The sequence below is a fragment of the Podarcis vaucheri genome (assembly GCF_965113315.1).
Source record: "Podarcis vaucheri genome assembly, chromosome: 1".
NCBI lineage: Eukaryota > Metazoa > Chordata > Lepidosauria > Squamata > Lacertidae > Podarcis > Podarcis vaucheri.
Genome location: NC_138759.1, coordinates 81,935,569 through 81,950,890, shown reverse-complemented (window position 1 = coordinate 81,950,890; position 15,322 = coordinate 81,935,569). Strand labels below are relative to the sequence as shown.

General features: G+C 44.1%; 2 protein-coding genes and 1 long non-coding RNA gene across 3 annotated transcripts; 1 reads left to right on the top strand and 2 right to left on the bottom strand.

Moving 5' to 3' along the window:
• Positions 1-62: 62 nt before the first annotated feature.
• On the bottom strand, positions 63-3,452 carry LOC309514587. Its single transcript, XR_014212076.1, has 2 exons — positions 3,354-3,452; positions 63-1,264 (listed from the first exon to the last, which is right to left on the bottom strand). It is a non-coding gene; the product is annotated as an uncharacterized lncRNA (long non-coding RNA).
• On the top strand, positions 2,579-10,036 carry CIMAP1A (ciliary microtubule associated protein 1A). The gene is made up of 7 exons (XM_082191693.1): positions 2,579-2,761; positions 3,391-3,520; positions 3,976-4,173; positions 6,163-6,264; positions 7,067-7,188; positions 7,774-7,911; positions 9,439-10,036. The coding sequence occupies exons 2-7, from the start codon at positions 3,412-3,414 to the stop codon at positions 9,526-9,528; spliced, it is 759 nt and encodes a 252-aa protein (XP_082047819.1). The 5' UTR covers positions 2,579-2,761; positions 3,391-3,411; the 3' UTR covers positions 9,529-10,036.
• A 1,427-nt stretch (positions 10,037-11,463) lies between these two features.
• On the bottom strand, positions 11,464-15,315 carry BET1L (Bet1 golgi vesicular membrane trafficking protein like). The gene is made up of 4 exons (XM_082191708.1): positions 15,176-15,315; positions 14,432-14,523; positions 13,966-14,022; positions 11,464-13,206 (listed from the first exon to the last, which is right to left on the bottom strand). Exons 1-4 carry the CDS (start codon positions 15,192-15,194, stop codon positions 13,039-13,041), a joined length of 336 nt encoding a protein of 111 aa, XP_082047834.1. The 5' UTR covers positions 15,195-15,315; the 3' UTR covers positions 11,464-13,038.
• Positions 15,316-15,322: the final 7 nt, after the last annotated feature.

The window sequence follows — 15,322 nt, the reverse complement described above, 5'->3', positions numbered from 1 at the left end:
AAAAAACCAACGCATGAAAATCAACTGCAAAAGAACTACAGTGAAAATTCTACATGTTTAAATAATGTAGTTATTTTACAGGTTTAATTAACATAGTTATGATAAAAATAATCTCATTGAAAGAAAAATAATCTCATGGAAAAATACTGTAAAAATCAGTGACTCATATAAATATTAGCAGCAACGTTTTTTCGACTCTTGTCTGATGGACCAGAAGGTAACTCAATATCAGACCCTGAAGGTGTTTCTAAAGCACAGGAGCAGCAAAGGTCTTTTTTTCCAGCCAGTTGGCATCCCCAGCTGGGGGAAAAGGGATGCAGGGGTGAAAGCCTTCTGTTTGTGCCTCAGCATGGGGGAAAGTGGCAAAGTGGGGTGGGGTTAGATAGAAAGCTGTTGGGCAGAATGATCCCTACTGTCTCAATTTCCCTATTGTGCCAAAAGGTGGAAGGCGATTGAAAGTCAATCAGTTTATTTCTGCATATCAATGATAGCACTTGTGATAGAATCCATTCCACAATCATCACCATCATCATCATTTATTATTTATACCCCGCCCATGTGGCTGGGTTTCCCCAGCGACTCTGGGCAGCTTCCAACAGAATATTAAAATACAATAGTCGATTAAACATTAAAAGCTTCTCTAAACAGGGCTGTCTTCTAAAAGTCTGGTAGTTGTTTTTCTCTTTGACATCTGGTGCGAGGGCATTCTATAGGGCGGGTGCCACTACCGAAAAGGCCCTCTGCCTGGTTCCCTGCAACTTGGCTTCTCGCAGCGAGGGAACCGCCAGAAGGCCCTCGGTGCTGGACCTCAGTCTGGGCTGAATGATGGGGGTGGAAACGCTCCTTCAGGTATACTGGACCGAGGCTGTTTAGGGCTTTAAAGGCCAGCACCAACACTTTGAATTGTGCTCAGAAACGTACTGGGAGCCAGTGTAGGTCTTTCAAGACCGGTTTTATGTGGTCTTGGCGGCCGCTCTCAGTCACCAGTCTAGCTGCCGCATTCTGGATTAGTTGTAGTTTCCAGGTCACCTTCAAATGTAGTCCCACGTAGAGCGCATTGCAGTAGTCCAAGCGAGAGATAACTAGAGCATGCATCACTCTTGGTGAGACACTCCGCGGGCAGGTAGTGTGTCAGCCTGTGTACCAGATAGAGCTGATAAAGAGCTGCCCTGGACACATATCCAATGTTCCAATGTATCCAGAGCAGCTGTAGGCCAATATAGTGATAGAGACAGTGATTTTGGCTTGATGACTACATGTGAACCTGAAATGAAACAAAAGCCATCAGTATTATGAAGGGGAACGAATATCCTAACATGGCTGGTTTCAGGTCAACAGGCAGTTGCTGGAACCAAAGGCAAGCTATGCGTCCATCTTGTCAAGAATGCCATCATGTTCACTTTGCGTGGGGCATAATTGCTCATGAGTTCTGGGGCCCCACTGAAACAAAACAAAAAAAAAAAGTGTGGCTTGCTTTATTGTGATATTCGCTTTATTGCTGTGGTCTAGAACTGAACCCACAAGATCTCTGAGGTATTGTCGCGGACTGGCTGGACACGGGAATGGTGGGAGGCACCAGTTGGGGAACCCCCAAGGGAAGAAGGCTCAGAGCCAGGGGATTGGTGGTGGGATGATGATGAGGGTCAGAGGGAGAAGAGGGAGCAGACTGGGAGGAGGAGGTGTTAGCAGAGGCGGAGCTAGCTGCTCTGGCACCCAGAGCAGCGCACATGCTGTGCACCTAGGGGCGGGGCTACCCATCTCTGGGGGCGGGGCAAGCATCCCAGGGGGTGCTGCCCACAGTGAGTGTCCCGGGGGGGGGGCGGAGGGCGATGTCACCACCCCCTTCCTCTGCCAGTGGGTGTCGGAAGCTGAAGAGGTAACATGGTTTATTGTTCAGGAAGAGGCTGTAGCAGAGGGAAGTCCAAAATCAGAATCTGAAGCAGGAGAGGAGGGAGGCCAAGAGGCAGAGATGAGTCAGGCTGGTGAAGAAACGCAGGTGTCTCCCTCTCCTGCTGCAACAAGCTCTCCTCCCCACAGTCTCCCAGGACCAGAAGAGGTCTGAAGACAGAGGAGCATAGACAGGCATGCCAGCATAGTTTCAGATTGCTTGGGAAGGACCCGGGGGGAGGATGAGATTTGCTTCTTCAAATAAAGAGTAAACGCTACATACTCTGTGTGATTCATGGCTCCCTGACAGGTATGCCTGTATTAGGATTGTGTATTTTCAATGTGCACTATTTTCAGATATTCTATTCATTCTCAGAGATTTTCATACCCAAAATTTTAACTTACAAGGCTGGCTGCATCATTAGAGACAACTTGCTTAGAGTAGCTGGCATGGGAGAGGAGCAAAATAATTCCCTTCCTTCTCCTCTGCAGTGTGCCAGTCAAAATCCCCGGTTCTTTTAGCAAAAGAAAAATATATTTGGAGATCCAACCAAGGATCTTCCACAGACTATGGGATTTGACTCTAATTCTCATCATGACACACACACACAGCCCAGGCTTTCTTAAGAGTCATACCTGGAGTTCTAGAACACCCAGAAGTACTATGAAGGGCAATTGTCTGTTTCTATGGCAATTTCATGAAGGTTCTTCACATGAAGGGGAGGATAAATCCCTGCAAACGGAGATGGGTTCTGCCTGTTCAGAATTCCATCTTCTCCTTAAACTGTCCACAGCCCTGTTGACAGACAGCAAGGAAATATCCTGCAGAAAACACTGTTGCCCACATCAGTTAAATCTCCAAGGGCAAAAGAAGGTGAATTAGCACTCAGTGGCCATTTAAGAATTGTTTTAGTTTATATTCATTTTTTCCTCTGTTTCATGTGCTGGGTAGTTAGTTACCTGACTCTTTTGGAAGTCGGTGGCTGATTCTGGGCAGGGGTTTAATACTGTAAACGGATCACTTAGATAGTGCAAACTGGTAATCAGCAACACAAGGTTTTCTATTTATTTATTTACTGGGTTTCTCCCAGGAAAGGTAAATCCAGATTAAACAGAGGGAGAAGCACAGGCTGGTATTTTGATGACGACAACTATGCCATGTGGAAGCTACAAAAGATCTTGGATGCATGAAGAGCCCCTTCCCACAATAAATGGTGGCCACTGTGAGAACAGGGTGCTGGACCAGATCAGCAGCTGGCATGATCCAGTAGGCACTTCTTATGCAGGAGAGGCCTAATTCTTCCATTCTTCGTACTTCTATCTCCAATACAACCCAGATAATACAATGAGACTCTACTGAATTGGTAACAGTCGTGTTAATAGCTAGCTATAGATCCTGCCAGCTCAGTGCAGGGTACAATAGAGTTACCCCAAGTTTTCCCCCAGGAGGATGTATCCAAACTAACCTTTACACAAATTCACTCTGTGTTCTTCATTTCTTAGGCTTTCGAATAGATTGCCATCATGAGTAATGGAGGTTGGGTGGGCACATGGAGGCCCCATCGTCCACGAGGACCAGTCATGGCCCAGTATTCCAGCCCTGGGCCCAAGTACAACATACCGGGAGCAACAGGTAAGCTAACAGAAACAGAAGTATAGTGGGGTTTTAAAAGTTGATTAAAAAAGGGGGGGGCTGGACAGCAGGAGCAGTCTGCCAGGCTGGCCCACCTCACAGAAATTGATCAGGGGTGGGGGAGCTCCATATTCCGGTACATATTTTCCCTTTGGGGCATGTAGAAACCTGAAAACTCTTAGAGCTTGGGTCCCCTGCTGGCTCTTGGCCGGGGACACCAGTCCCCTCTGTACCCTGTCCCTCTCAGCTGCCCTGGTGCCCCACAACTAGAAATGACTGAGATCAGCTGCATCATTATAGGAGAACATATCTTCCCAGGTTCGATCCCTCGCGCCTCGGACTAAATGATCTAAGGAAGCAGGGCCAGGAATGTCCTTTGTCTTTGAGATACTGGAGAACTGCAACCAGTCGGAGGCAACGCCTTACTCCTGAGCTCTGTGTCTGTCCTTTTTCAGGTTATATCTCGCACATCCCTACCAAAAGGAAAGCCCCTGCCTACAGTATGTATGGCGCAAAGCCCCCATCCAGCAAAGACAGAGTTCCGGGTCCTTATGATGTGCAGGGCTATATGACAAACAGAGGAAGGCAATCAGCTCCGTCTTATACAATGGGTGGTCGATTCAGAGTGAAAAAGGAGGTTACCCCAGGTCCTGGTGAGTAATAGTCACCCATCCAAGGTATAAGTTGACGGCATCTGCTAACCCAAGACTAAGGTAGAGTTTGGGTGCATCGTTCCAAAACTGGCCTTTGGAATGATTTCTTATGGCTACGTTGAAAAACATGCGGTGTCATCCTCAGATTAAATAATCCATATGAGTTGCTTGCTCAGACAGAGACTGGACTGATTCTGTTTGTTCAGTTTCTTTTTTCTTTTTCGTAAATTTATTTATTTGGTTTTTCAATTTAAAGTTTTACAATCAGATATCCAACATACGTCATAAGGTTCCATAGAATCTCCTGGACTTCCCTCCTCCCCTTTGTGGGTCCATACGTTAATCATTTCTTCCTGCATCTTTTATAGTAATCCAACTGTTTGTTACGTTTCAACGTGCCTGATTATTTTTAGAGAATAAAAAAGCTCTGTCAAAGGCTGCATCTGGATGTTTGTCAAAAGTGTCCTTGAATCTTGCCACAACATCAGGCATATCTCGTATGCTACTGTTGGCTTTAGGTTGAATTTTGTCTTATTTCTCAGTTTAGGCTGCATTTTGTCTTGTTTCTTGGTTGTATTTTTTATATTGTGCCATGTCAATTTTGGGTAAGCTGCTTTGGGCAGAATCCAAAGAAGTTCTTCCACTAGTGCAGGAGTGGGGACCATGTATTGACCCTCCATATATTGCATTGTCTCTAGTCACTTGGCCCTGCTTGCTGGGGCTGGTGGCCATTGTGGCTCAACTAGTTCAACTAGCCTAAGGATTTCTACTTGCGCAACAGAACAACTCCCTCTCCTCTCCCTGCATGCCTCTGCACCCTCCCAGGGCCGGCTCATAACATTTTGACATCTGAGCCAGGCCCCAAAATGGTGCCCCTGCCCTGCCTGGGAAGAAGGGGTGAGAGAAAATCTATATCCAAAATGGGGGGGGGATATCAGCATTAGGTTCTGCTGCCCTGGCAAATTCAGCCACCTGAGGCAGTCACTTCACCTCATTGGCCACAGAAGGGACACCCAGTTTCCTGCCAGCTCGTAGGGACATAGATACTTTTTCGTCCACTGGTGCATACACCCTTTGTACCAGGGACAGTTCTGTGGCACAAATTTGCACAAAACACACACTTTTTTGGCATCCTTCTGTCTAGAGAGACAATGGAATGCTCCTCAGGGGGTGAAGTCAAACTGCCAGAGAATCACAGCGCCTGCTGTGGCTGCAAAGACTGGTAACTCGTAACTACTGCCTCCTGTGCTGTTTTTGCTGCATTAGCAGCACCACAGTGACCTCCCTGGGGTACAAGCCTGGGCAGTGTGTGTGGAGGTCCTGAGCTGCCCAGAAAACAACACCCACCCCCTCTCAGCCTCAGTGATGTGGTCCAAAGGAAAGCAGAGCAATGCGTTTGGCACCAGCTTGGCTGCAGGAATGGCCAGAAGGAGGCATACAAGACGCCGTCCAACCATCTTAGGGACTCCACTCAGGATTTGTGTGGTGTTTCCTCCTTAGCCTTTTCTTCTCCCGAAAACAAGGCAGTGGGTATGTATATGCATAAGGTAATTTATATGGAGAAACTAAGATGGTGAGTGGCTGGGGTCTTACAAGCACCACATGGTGAAGAAGGCCCGAGTGCCATAGAATTAAAGTTAAGAACAGGAGATCCAGAAAACACCTGTTGTCTCTGCAACTCCCAATAGCATCCCTGCTTCCCACACTACATTCTATTCCTTCTGTATCTGCTGTTTTATATTCATCCAACCGCGGTCTCATTTGCAATCAGAATAAATCATGCAAAATGTACATTCATCCTGCATTTTAATTCACATGCCTTAGTCAAAATGTGATGAGGGATTTATCCTCCCTGCACGCAGAATGTTAACTTTTTAATTAACAAAACTGTAGACAGCCCTTCAGAGGCTTTAGGACATAGCAGTCATTTTGGCATGGTGAAAGATGAGCTTTAATCTAATTGCATCCATTGCCTTCCCATCTACCTAGCCTCTTACTCACCAGAGAAGTCACGGAAAATAATTTATCAAAATGCTCCTGCACATTCTATGTCATTCAGGACTCGTGGTTACAAAGTAGACGCCACACCAGGTAAGGCTTATCCCTTATGGTTTTGTTTTTTGCTTTGCTGTTGTTGAAAGGCATCAAACATAGGTTGTCTTCAGAAATCTATCAGTGATGAAACACAGCGCATTAGCTCAGGTCTATACATGTTTACTTGAGAGCAAGTTCAGAAGGACTTACATGTGCATGTTTAAGCCTAGGGGTGTACTATTATGCTTCTGCCATTCAGAAAGGTCTTCTCTCATGGTGGTAAGGCTGTGGGTGGCTGGCATCATGCTAACCCGGTATTATTAGCTTGCTAAGATATCACCATTCACATATTATGAAAAGAAGAGCGCCTAGCCTTTGCAGTTAGAGGATAGACTTGGTGGAAGTGGGAAATAGCTTTTTATGTTTTGACCTGTGAACTTGAGCGCTGGAGAGAATGTGCACATGGCCTCTGGAGGAAAATAAAATTAAGAAAACTCTTTTGAAATGGAGGAGGTGCTGAAAAGCAATTTCTGAGATACTGTATTGCGATGGTTTGATGTTCTAAGACAGGTGTGGGGAACCTTTGGCCCTCCAGAGGTAGCTGAACTACAGCTCCCATCAACCCCAGCATGGCCAAAGGCCAGTGATGTTGGGAGCTGTAGTTCAGCAACATCTGGCAGACCAATGGTTCCTTACACCTCTTCGAAGGAAAATGGTCAAAAGTTTCCTAGGTGGTATTCCTGAGCACTTAGGCCAACCTGAAGTAGCTCTTTGGATCCCAGCCATTACCTCCCTCCTCCTCTGGCTCTGCTGGAAGTCTCTGGTGCTCCTCCCAATGGTCCCCATGTTCCTCTTTCAGGTCCCAGCGCTTACACGATGCCTGAGGTCCTTGGACCGCACACAGTGGCCACCTCCGCTGGCCCTTCTTACTCCATGACAGGGAGGAGTAAGCTTGGGCGTTTTGATGAAGACTTGCATAAGGTAGACTGCTGGTTCATTTCATGCCTTGTTTCTCTGTTGGTTACCAATAGTCAAATTTGTGCCTGCTCTGGTCCATTTTTCTGAGATTTGTTTTAATCTTGATTTAATGCATACTGCTGGTTGCTAGTGCCAAAGAGCCAATTTAAGCTCTTTCATGGGGGTCTGAATGCTAAAATTATTCATTCAGGAGCAGATAGAAATCTGGCTGTGATGCACTGTTCGCTCTTGCCATGGTCATTTTACCAAACTTTTTGCAACGCCTTTAATCTTGTTTTACTCCTACTTTTTAGCTCCAGTTGTGCAACATCTTTTACTCTAATTTTCACGTGTCCTTAAAAATAAAAATAAAAAAGCAACTCAATGACAGGTCCTATTTTCATATTTGCTTTTTTATTTTACAACTGCACTGATAAATCATTGGGGAGCGGAAGATAATTAGTGAGAGAAGTAAAGTGTTGCCACGGTAGAAACTATATTCAATGTATTTTGGTGTAACACAGGGAGCTGCTCAATTTTCCTGGGAAATTAGGAGATATGGATTGTATTATTACTTCATCTATGGGAATCCTGCTCCTTCTCTTACAGACCCCTGGTCCTGCTGCATATCATAAGCCCGATACAGATATCTACAAAAAGAGAGCGCCCAAGTATTCTATGGGCAGTCGAAGCAAGGGTCTAAGAGCTGGGAAAACACCTGGGCCTGCAGACTATAGTGTAGGAAAGGTGAGAAGCAGCTTCCTTTCATTCTTAATTGTTTTCAGCAATTATTACTCCCATGTACGGATATTCTCCTTTCCTGGCAACAGAGCCTGAAATTGTGGGATGTGAGGAGAGGGAAATGTTTGTCCTAATATTACAGAAACAGAAGTTAGAAGCTGGTCATAGGTAGCTTAGCAACCCTGTTCATTTTTGTTAGACGTAATTACCAAACCATCAACTTGTTCTGGCCCATGCAAATAATTACTAGTGATATTCTATATCTAGATTGGTCCATTTGTCGCACGGGTCTGATTGGGACATCACATTTCTGCTTCAAGAAACCATGGTTTGTTGGCTCAGGAGCAAGCAATGAGTTGGAGCAGTCCCTCCTCTCCTTATGCAGCTGGCTGTCAGAGAAACTTTCTGTATTGTTGAATGACAGTTTGCCATGATGTCTAAAGTATAGCTTTAAAGCTCTCTACAAGCCAGGATTGTAAACTGAGAACAATCAGTGGTTTGCAATCCTGGTTTACATGGTGTGCTTAGACCAATTTCCTGGCTTAGATGTAATGCAAACTATAGTTTAACAAACCAGTCTCTTCTGCTGCCAAACACATGGTTTGACAGGTTGGGAACATAGTGAGACTACTCAGTGGCGAAGGAAGCTTCTCTGGCACCCTGGGCGGGACACCGAGGGGCAGGGCGAATCGCCCAGTGACGGATGCATGACATCTGTACGGACTGCGCATGTGCGGCGACCATACAGGATGCCACACATGCGCAGTCCGTACGGGCTGCCACTCTCACGCAGCGGCATCCCTACAGAATGCGCACGCATGGCAGCCCATACGGTCGCCGTGTGAGAGGCAGCCCATACGGACACCTGTATGGATGACACGAGAGCGTGGCAGCCCATATGGACGCTGCGCGAGCAGCGCCCTTACTGTGTGCGCCCTCGGCCGCTCTACAGCTGGAGGGAGGCAGGGGCCATCTTGTCATCTTGTCAAACCCGCCCCGCCCCCCCGGGTGGAACCTGGGGTGATCTGCCCCCTCCGCCCCCCACTTTGTACGCCCCTGAGACTACTACAGGTGTGTGCAAAGCAGTTTGGGGGTTTTGTGAACTGATGAACATGAAAATCGCATGAAATTTTGTTTGCAAGTGTGTGCTGCTGGATCTTGAAACTGTACACACTCCATTTCCAGAATCAACCATGGTGCTACTTAATTGCATATGAAGTTACTCAGACCAGAAGAAACAAGATGTTGAAATTACTGTTTCTCTCCAAGGGTCCACAATGCCCAGGATATTCATCTAGCTCCTCCAGCAGTATTTCATGAAACACTGCCCCAGTTGTGCTCTGCAATTATTAATTATCTGTACTTAATAGTTCCACTTAACATTCCATTTAAAATGTTTCTTACTCAGTAAACCAGCAGGAAGCAGCCTGTTCTGTTAAGCAGAACACAGATATCAAAGAACAAAATGAAGAATCTGTTAGCAGAAGCCTAGCCTGTTTCACCTAATATATTTTACTCTCCTTCTGCTTCTAGGTATCATTGCTCAAATCTTGTGCTCCAGTTGTCACTTTTGGAATCAGACACTCCGACTACACAACACCTCTGATTGTGGACGTCTGCTGAATTCATCCCTTGTACAGAAAATGATTTTTCTACTGATATTTCTATATCATGTTCCTCCACATTTTAACAGTTAACCACCAGCTGTTTAACTGCATTTTTTTACAAATACCAGAGCTAAAGGACCATTTAAAATATTCAGAAACTGATTACCATTCAAGACTGAAGTTCTGTCCTCTGATGAAGGCATATGCCATAAGCCCCTCTTGTGAGGAAGACAAAGCGCAGCTCACACTTGCCCTACTCTTTGAGCCCAAGGAATACATATCTAAATGCACGTCGGCATTCTGACAACTAGTATACAATTAACGGTGTCATTCTTCATAAAGTAGGATCCAATATATATTAAATATATATATGTATTTGTGTAAAAAAGCTACTTGTGTTCCTGATCCAGAATTATTTCATGGAACTTGTTTGTTGCAATAACTCACATAAAAAGTATTTTGTATATTCCATATCTTCAGCTGAGAAACGTGTTTTGAAATAAATATATAAATCAGGAATAAAATGTTTATTTCATGTCCTAGCTATAAAATAAAATAAAACATCAGTTCTTTTGTAGAGGGTTCACTACTCGAAAACTGTAGGAATATTCTGAACTTGAAAAGTAGAATGTTAAGCTTTTTCATAGAGAACTAGCAGTAATAGTGATAACAATCACTGAGCCTTGCAGCTCAGTCAGGATTCTCACCCATTCATACTGGTACAGCAGCTGAAATAATTGACGCTGTGAATGGTTGCATCCCCTCCTGCACAAAGGTGTAGAGGGGGAACCAGGATCTCGCCAGTTCCCCCTCCTTATCATCCTTTGTGCATTATATTTATTGTGTCCATCCTCAGAGCAACTCTGTGAGGAAAGCCATTTCACAGATGAGTATATGAGGCTGCACATAGCACAGATGAAACTTGTTCCAAGCCCTACTCTGTCCACTTGACCACAATTTAGACAGTAACTTTATTACGGCATAAGCTTTCATGGTCTACAGTCCATAAAATCTGTTAGTCTTTAAAGGTGCTACAAGATTGTTTTTGCTGCAAAAAGCAAATAAACTCACTTTCTTTCTCACCGTGCTGTAGCAACGGAATGTCAGTTGAGATATCTTTCAAAATAAAAGCATAAACTTCTTTATTTAGATTTATCTTTCAAAAGCCTTCTAGCACATGATGTGGAATACCTGTGATCAGATCTCCCAATATCTTTTTAGAGCTTTAAAAGGAGAGGGGTATTTAACCCTTTCCCTTGACACTGAAACAGTTAGCCCTGCTTTGAGACAGCAAGGCTGTCGGTTGTGGGAGGAAGCTTTTGATCAGTATTTTTGCCCTGATCTAGTTGCACTGGCTCCTGCCAAAACCTTTAAGTCTAGAACAGGAATGGCATGCTATGAAGTTTGTTTGGCTTGGAAGCCAACTAAGAAGTGTGCTTTTAATTTTCTGGCATTAAAAAATGATAAATAAATCATAGTGACTTTAAAGAATTTGGCATCTTTTGACAGCATCCCTGAGTTGAAGGTTGCTTAGCTTTTCAGTGACCTCAGGTTCCTTTTGCCCATTGCATTTTTAGGTGTACTGTACACCTAGAGATATGAGGTGAATATGACGAAACATTATTGCAACCACGTGTATCAGGACGGGTACACTAGTCTAAGAGCTACGATTCACTGCGTGTCTCTCTGGAGTATGCATTTAGGGGTTCACAAACTGGGGCTTGCCGCCTTGTCCCTCATTCAGAGGTTTTAGAAGACAGGCTCCTGGAAGATTTTTTGACTTGCCCTCAAAAACATGATACCGATTTAGTTAGTTCACATGTTCTAAAGAAGCAACTATCTAAAGAAGCAACTATAACATTGGGCAGCAGCCTTTATTGTCTAACATGCAGGAGCAAATATTTGCTTTTCCTAAGAACAGCCAAAGGTTACTAAGAAAGACTTTAGAAACTTTTTGGGCGGGCGGTGTGTGTGTAACATCCTGTGGCACAGCTGTGCTTTAACAGGTGAGGGCTGAAGGCTCAGGAGCAGCTTGTGGGATTGTTGCTGCTACTGTATCTCCCTAGCACTGGCTGAGCTAACTGCCTCACTTTGCCTAATACTCGGTCAGGACCTGTATATACCAGAATTTATACTAGGGACAGGGATACAGGAAAAAAAATACTGGCAAGTGTTTAAAACCTGTTTTAATTTTATTTTTAAGTTAAAAAACAGTGTGGAAGGTACTATTGCTATGATGAGATGTTATAGAATAAATGAGAAACAAAAAAAGCAAGATTCACCCAAATCAAGTCAGGCTTTGAATGACAAAGATCAGCAATGTATCAACTAGACCATGATACACAGCAGAACTGTACGAGAATCTTTCTTCTTTATATTATTTCAATGGTGACATAGTAAATTATGGAAAGTTATATCTGGGAAATTGGAACATCAGACCACCAGCTGAGAGATGAAAAACCTAGGCTGCAATCCTATGTGCCTTTACCCAAGTTTTGAGTATACATGCATAGGACACACACACACACACACACTCTTTCATATATATATATATATATATATATATATATATATATATATATATCAATCACACACAAACTTAACTCCAGTTTTGCTGTTAATACCTTTCTGGCACTCCAGGTGCCAGAACCTAGTAACAAACATTAAAACTGAGGAGTATTGCAAAATGCTACTTGATTCCAGAGAGAAGTGGATAATTATTCAGCAGCCAGCTAAAGAAGACTTAACCAAGAATCAATGTATCAATAAAATTCTTTAACAGAAAGGATGATTTGGACAAACTTTTTAAAGCGAATATACTTTAACTTGCTATAAGGTAAGGTTTGTATAACAAGAAACAAATATAAATAATTTGGTCAGGGGACAGACTAGAATAAGAAGGGGGAAAAATGAGATAAAATCATTTGTGCAAGTTCTCACTCTTCCTTCGTTTAGGAATATTCTCTGTTTTACTAAGCAAGTCCTTGAGAGTAATGGGCAAAAAGGATTGTTTGACTACTTATAAATGCTGGTGTTAACAGAAGTGGAAATAAATTCAAAGTTATTTTTCTAGGAAGAAGTTGTCCATAACACAATTAGTTCTCAAGAGATGCATCACAGTCCTCCAGGTAGTATTTTTTCATTTAAATTGGGCACTTGAACATCTCTGACATGGGTGTCAGGATTTTCCTGCTAACCACAAAATTATAAGAGGTGGCATCACCAGCATGCTTTCCCACCCAGACAGCAGAGAAAATAAGGTATTATATAGAGACTTGGTTTCAACAAGGATGTGAATTGTGCTGCATTTAAATTTTCAAAGGAACAGTGACAGAATAAATTATATTCTTTTAAAGAGAGAGCGTCAAAACAATCCAGAGACGATACTGAAATCCACAGAGGTGCCTCTGGATGACTGTCAACATTTGAATAATATTTTCAGGATCTGAAGATCTTCCAAAACCATTTTCTTCATCAGTTTTTCCCCCTCTTCAACAACTATCCAATACAAAATCTTGACAATTACTCAAGTCCGTGCTCTTGTAACCAAATAATAGAGGATGAAGAAGACTACAATCAGTCCAGCAGAGACGTAGCAAAGAAGTTTACGATTGTCTCTTCCCGACCGGGTCATAGTGGAGAAACGCTTCACACTCCCCGTCAGAAGGCCTGTCACACTCATGAAATCGGAATCCTAATGCCAAGAGTAGAAATAATAAGGTATTTAGAAGACATTGCTTACTGAAAGAAGCAACATGATTATATATACATATGGCATATTTCAGTGAGAGAAATATATTTAACTCAGTTAATTGAATTCCAATTTAATACTGTTAATATTTAAAAAGAAAACCCAAACAAATGCAGACACATGTGCTCAGATCCCACACCAGCAAGATACACTAGTGAAATTCAAGATTTGACCTTGTCAATAACAATTTTAAATGACTTTACTGCGTGCATATTTTGATCTCATTTATCCTTGCGATAACCCAGTGAGAAAATAAGACTTCTATGTGATCATTATAACATGTGGTAGTCTGTGCAAGGTCCACACAAGGTTTGCACACTTGTTCATTCAGGTACTTCTTGCATAAGAAATTCAGAATATTTGACACGAACCTCAATTTTACTGCATAAAATAGTTTCACAGCATATTTGCCATTAGATACCAGATCACTGAACACCAGTTTCTCAGGGAATCACTACCAACAGAAGACCAACAAGTTTGGTCCCTCTTGGAAAGGAAAAAAGATACGTGTGCATGAGCATGTCCCAGAAATATAAAGGCAGGCTAAAACACATTAACTCTCTGGAACAGAGCGACTTACACCAATAGACTTGTGGGTGATTTCTTTTCTGTACAGAAATATGTTTCAATGCAAACTAATTGTCCTGTTTGCTCATGCTGAGCTTCATCAGTAATTCTTAAAGAATGCAAACAGTTGCTTACCATGCCATCCAAGTAGTGATTTTGATCCTCAGCATCTTTGTCAATGTCCAGTGCAAGCTATTGAAAACACAGAATGAAGCAGTTATTGATACCTAGACAACTTTCGGAAAGAACTAATAAAACTGAAAAAAAAATATCATTTGCTCCTGAGAAATTCTCTGTATATTACTAAATACAAGGGGGGTGGGGACAAAAACAAAAACCCTCAAAGACCAAAGTCTTCTGGAGAGCAAGACAGCAATAAAAGAGCAAGGGCTCATCCAGACTTCCTTTTTGCCCAAATGCCACGAATTTCCATTTGTTCTGATTCAGCGTGAAAGAGCAAGTTTTCGATGGGAAAGCGCCAGGGCAAGAGAAATAAAACATGTTCAGTGATGACATTTCAAAGCACAGCCCTGTGCCTAGAAAACACAGGGCAAAAAGGTAAGTGTGGATGAGCCCCAAGTAAAGTAAGTAATCTACAAACCGATTTTAGCCGGGTGACTTTGGAGGCTAGGTTTTCGGTCATACGCTTATTTTCCACATCTAACATATCATCCACAGCATTGGCATTCTGACCTGAAATAAAGATAAAATAATTATGCCACTTAGTGCAGCTAAAACATAACAGCTGTTAAAACAAAAGGTAATACTGTGGGAGGCAGTGGAAGACAGGAGGGCCTGGCGTGCTCTGGTTCATGGGGTCACGAAGAGTCGGACACGACTAAACGACTAAACAACAACAACAAAATATGGTAAAGTGTGTGGTTATTTTGAAGACCTTCCCCCAGCTCACTCCAAAGCCTATTTTCACCATCACAGGGCACAGCAGGCTCCCCACTTGCTAGTGTGGGATGTTACCCCACACTGCAGACACACACACACAAATGCCCTGCGAGCGGGGAAGAGTCCATTCCTCCACCACAACAGAAAGCCACACTGGCAAAGCATGGGCAAAACAGCTGCCACGTCCTTGCCTGTCAGTCAACTACAGAAGACACAGGAGCCCGGAGCAGGGGGGAAGGTGGCAACCGTGACCTGGGGATGATCAGAATGCCTCCTTTGTTCCCCGTCCCCCACCCCCAGCCCAGGCCACGGAGGTCCTGAGGCAGCGCGACGAGCCGGAGCAACGGCGCCCCAAGCCCCGTTCTCCTGAGGGAAGGCAGCGCCGCCGCCGCCACCACCCGGTCCCGCTCAGGCGCCCCCTCGCCATCCTCTTCCGCGCTCTCACCTCGCCCCCAGTCCGCCATGGCCGCTTCCTGCCTTCGTGTCCCGCTCCGCCCACAGAGAGCAGGAGGAGGAGCAGCGGCGGCGGCGGCGGCGGCGGGGAAGGCTCGGCTAGCCGAGGAAACTCCCCCCTCGGCCGCAGCGTCCCCTC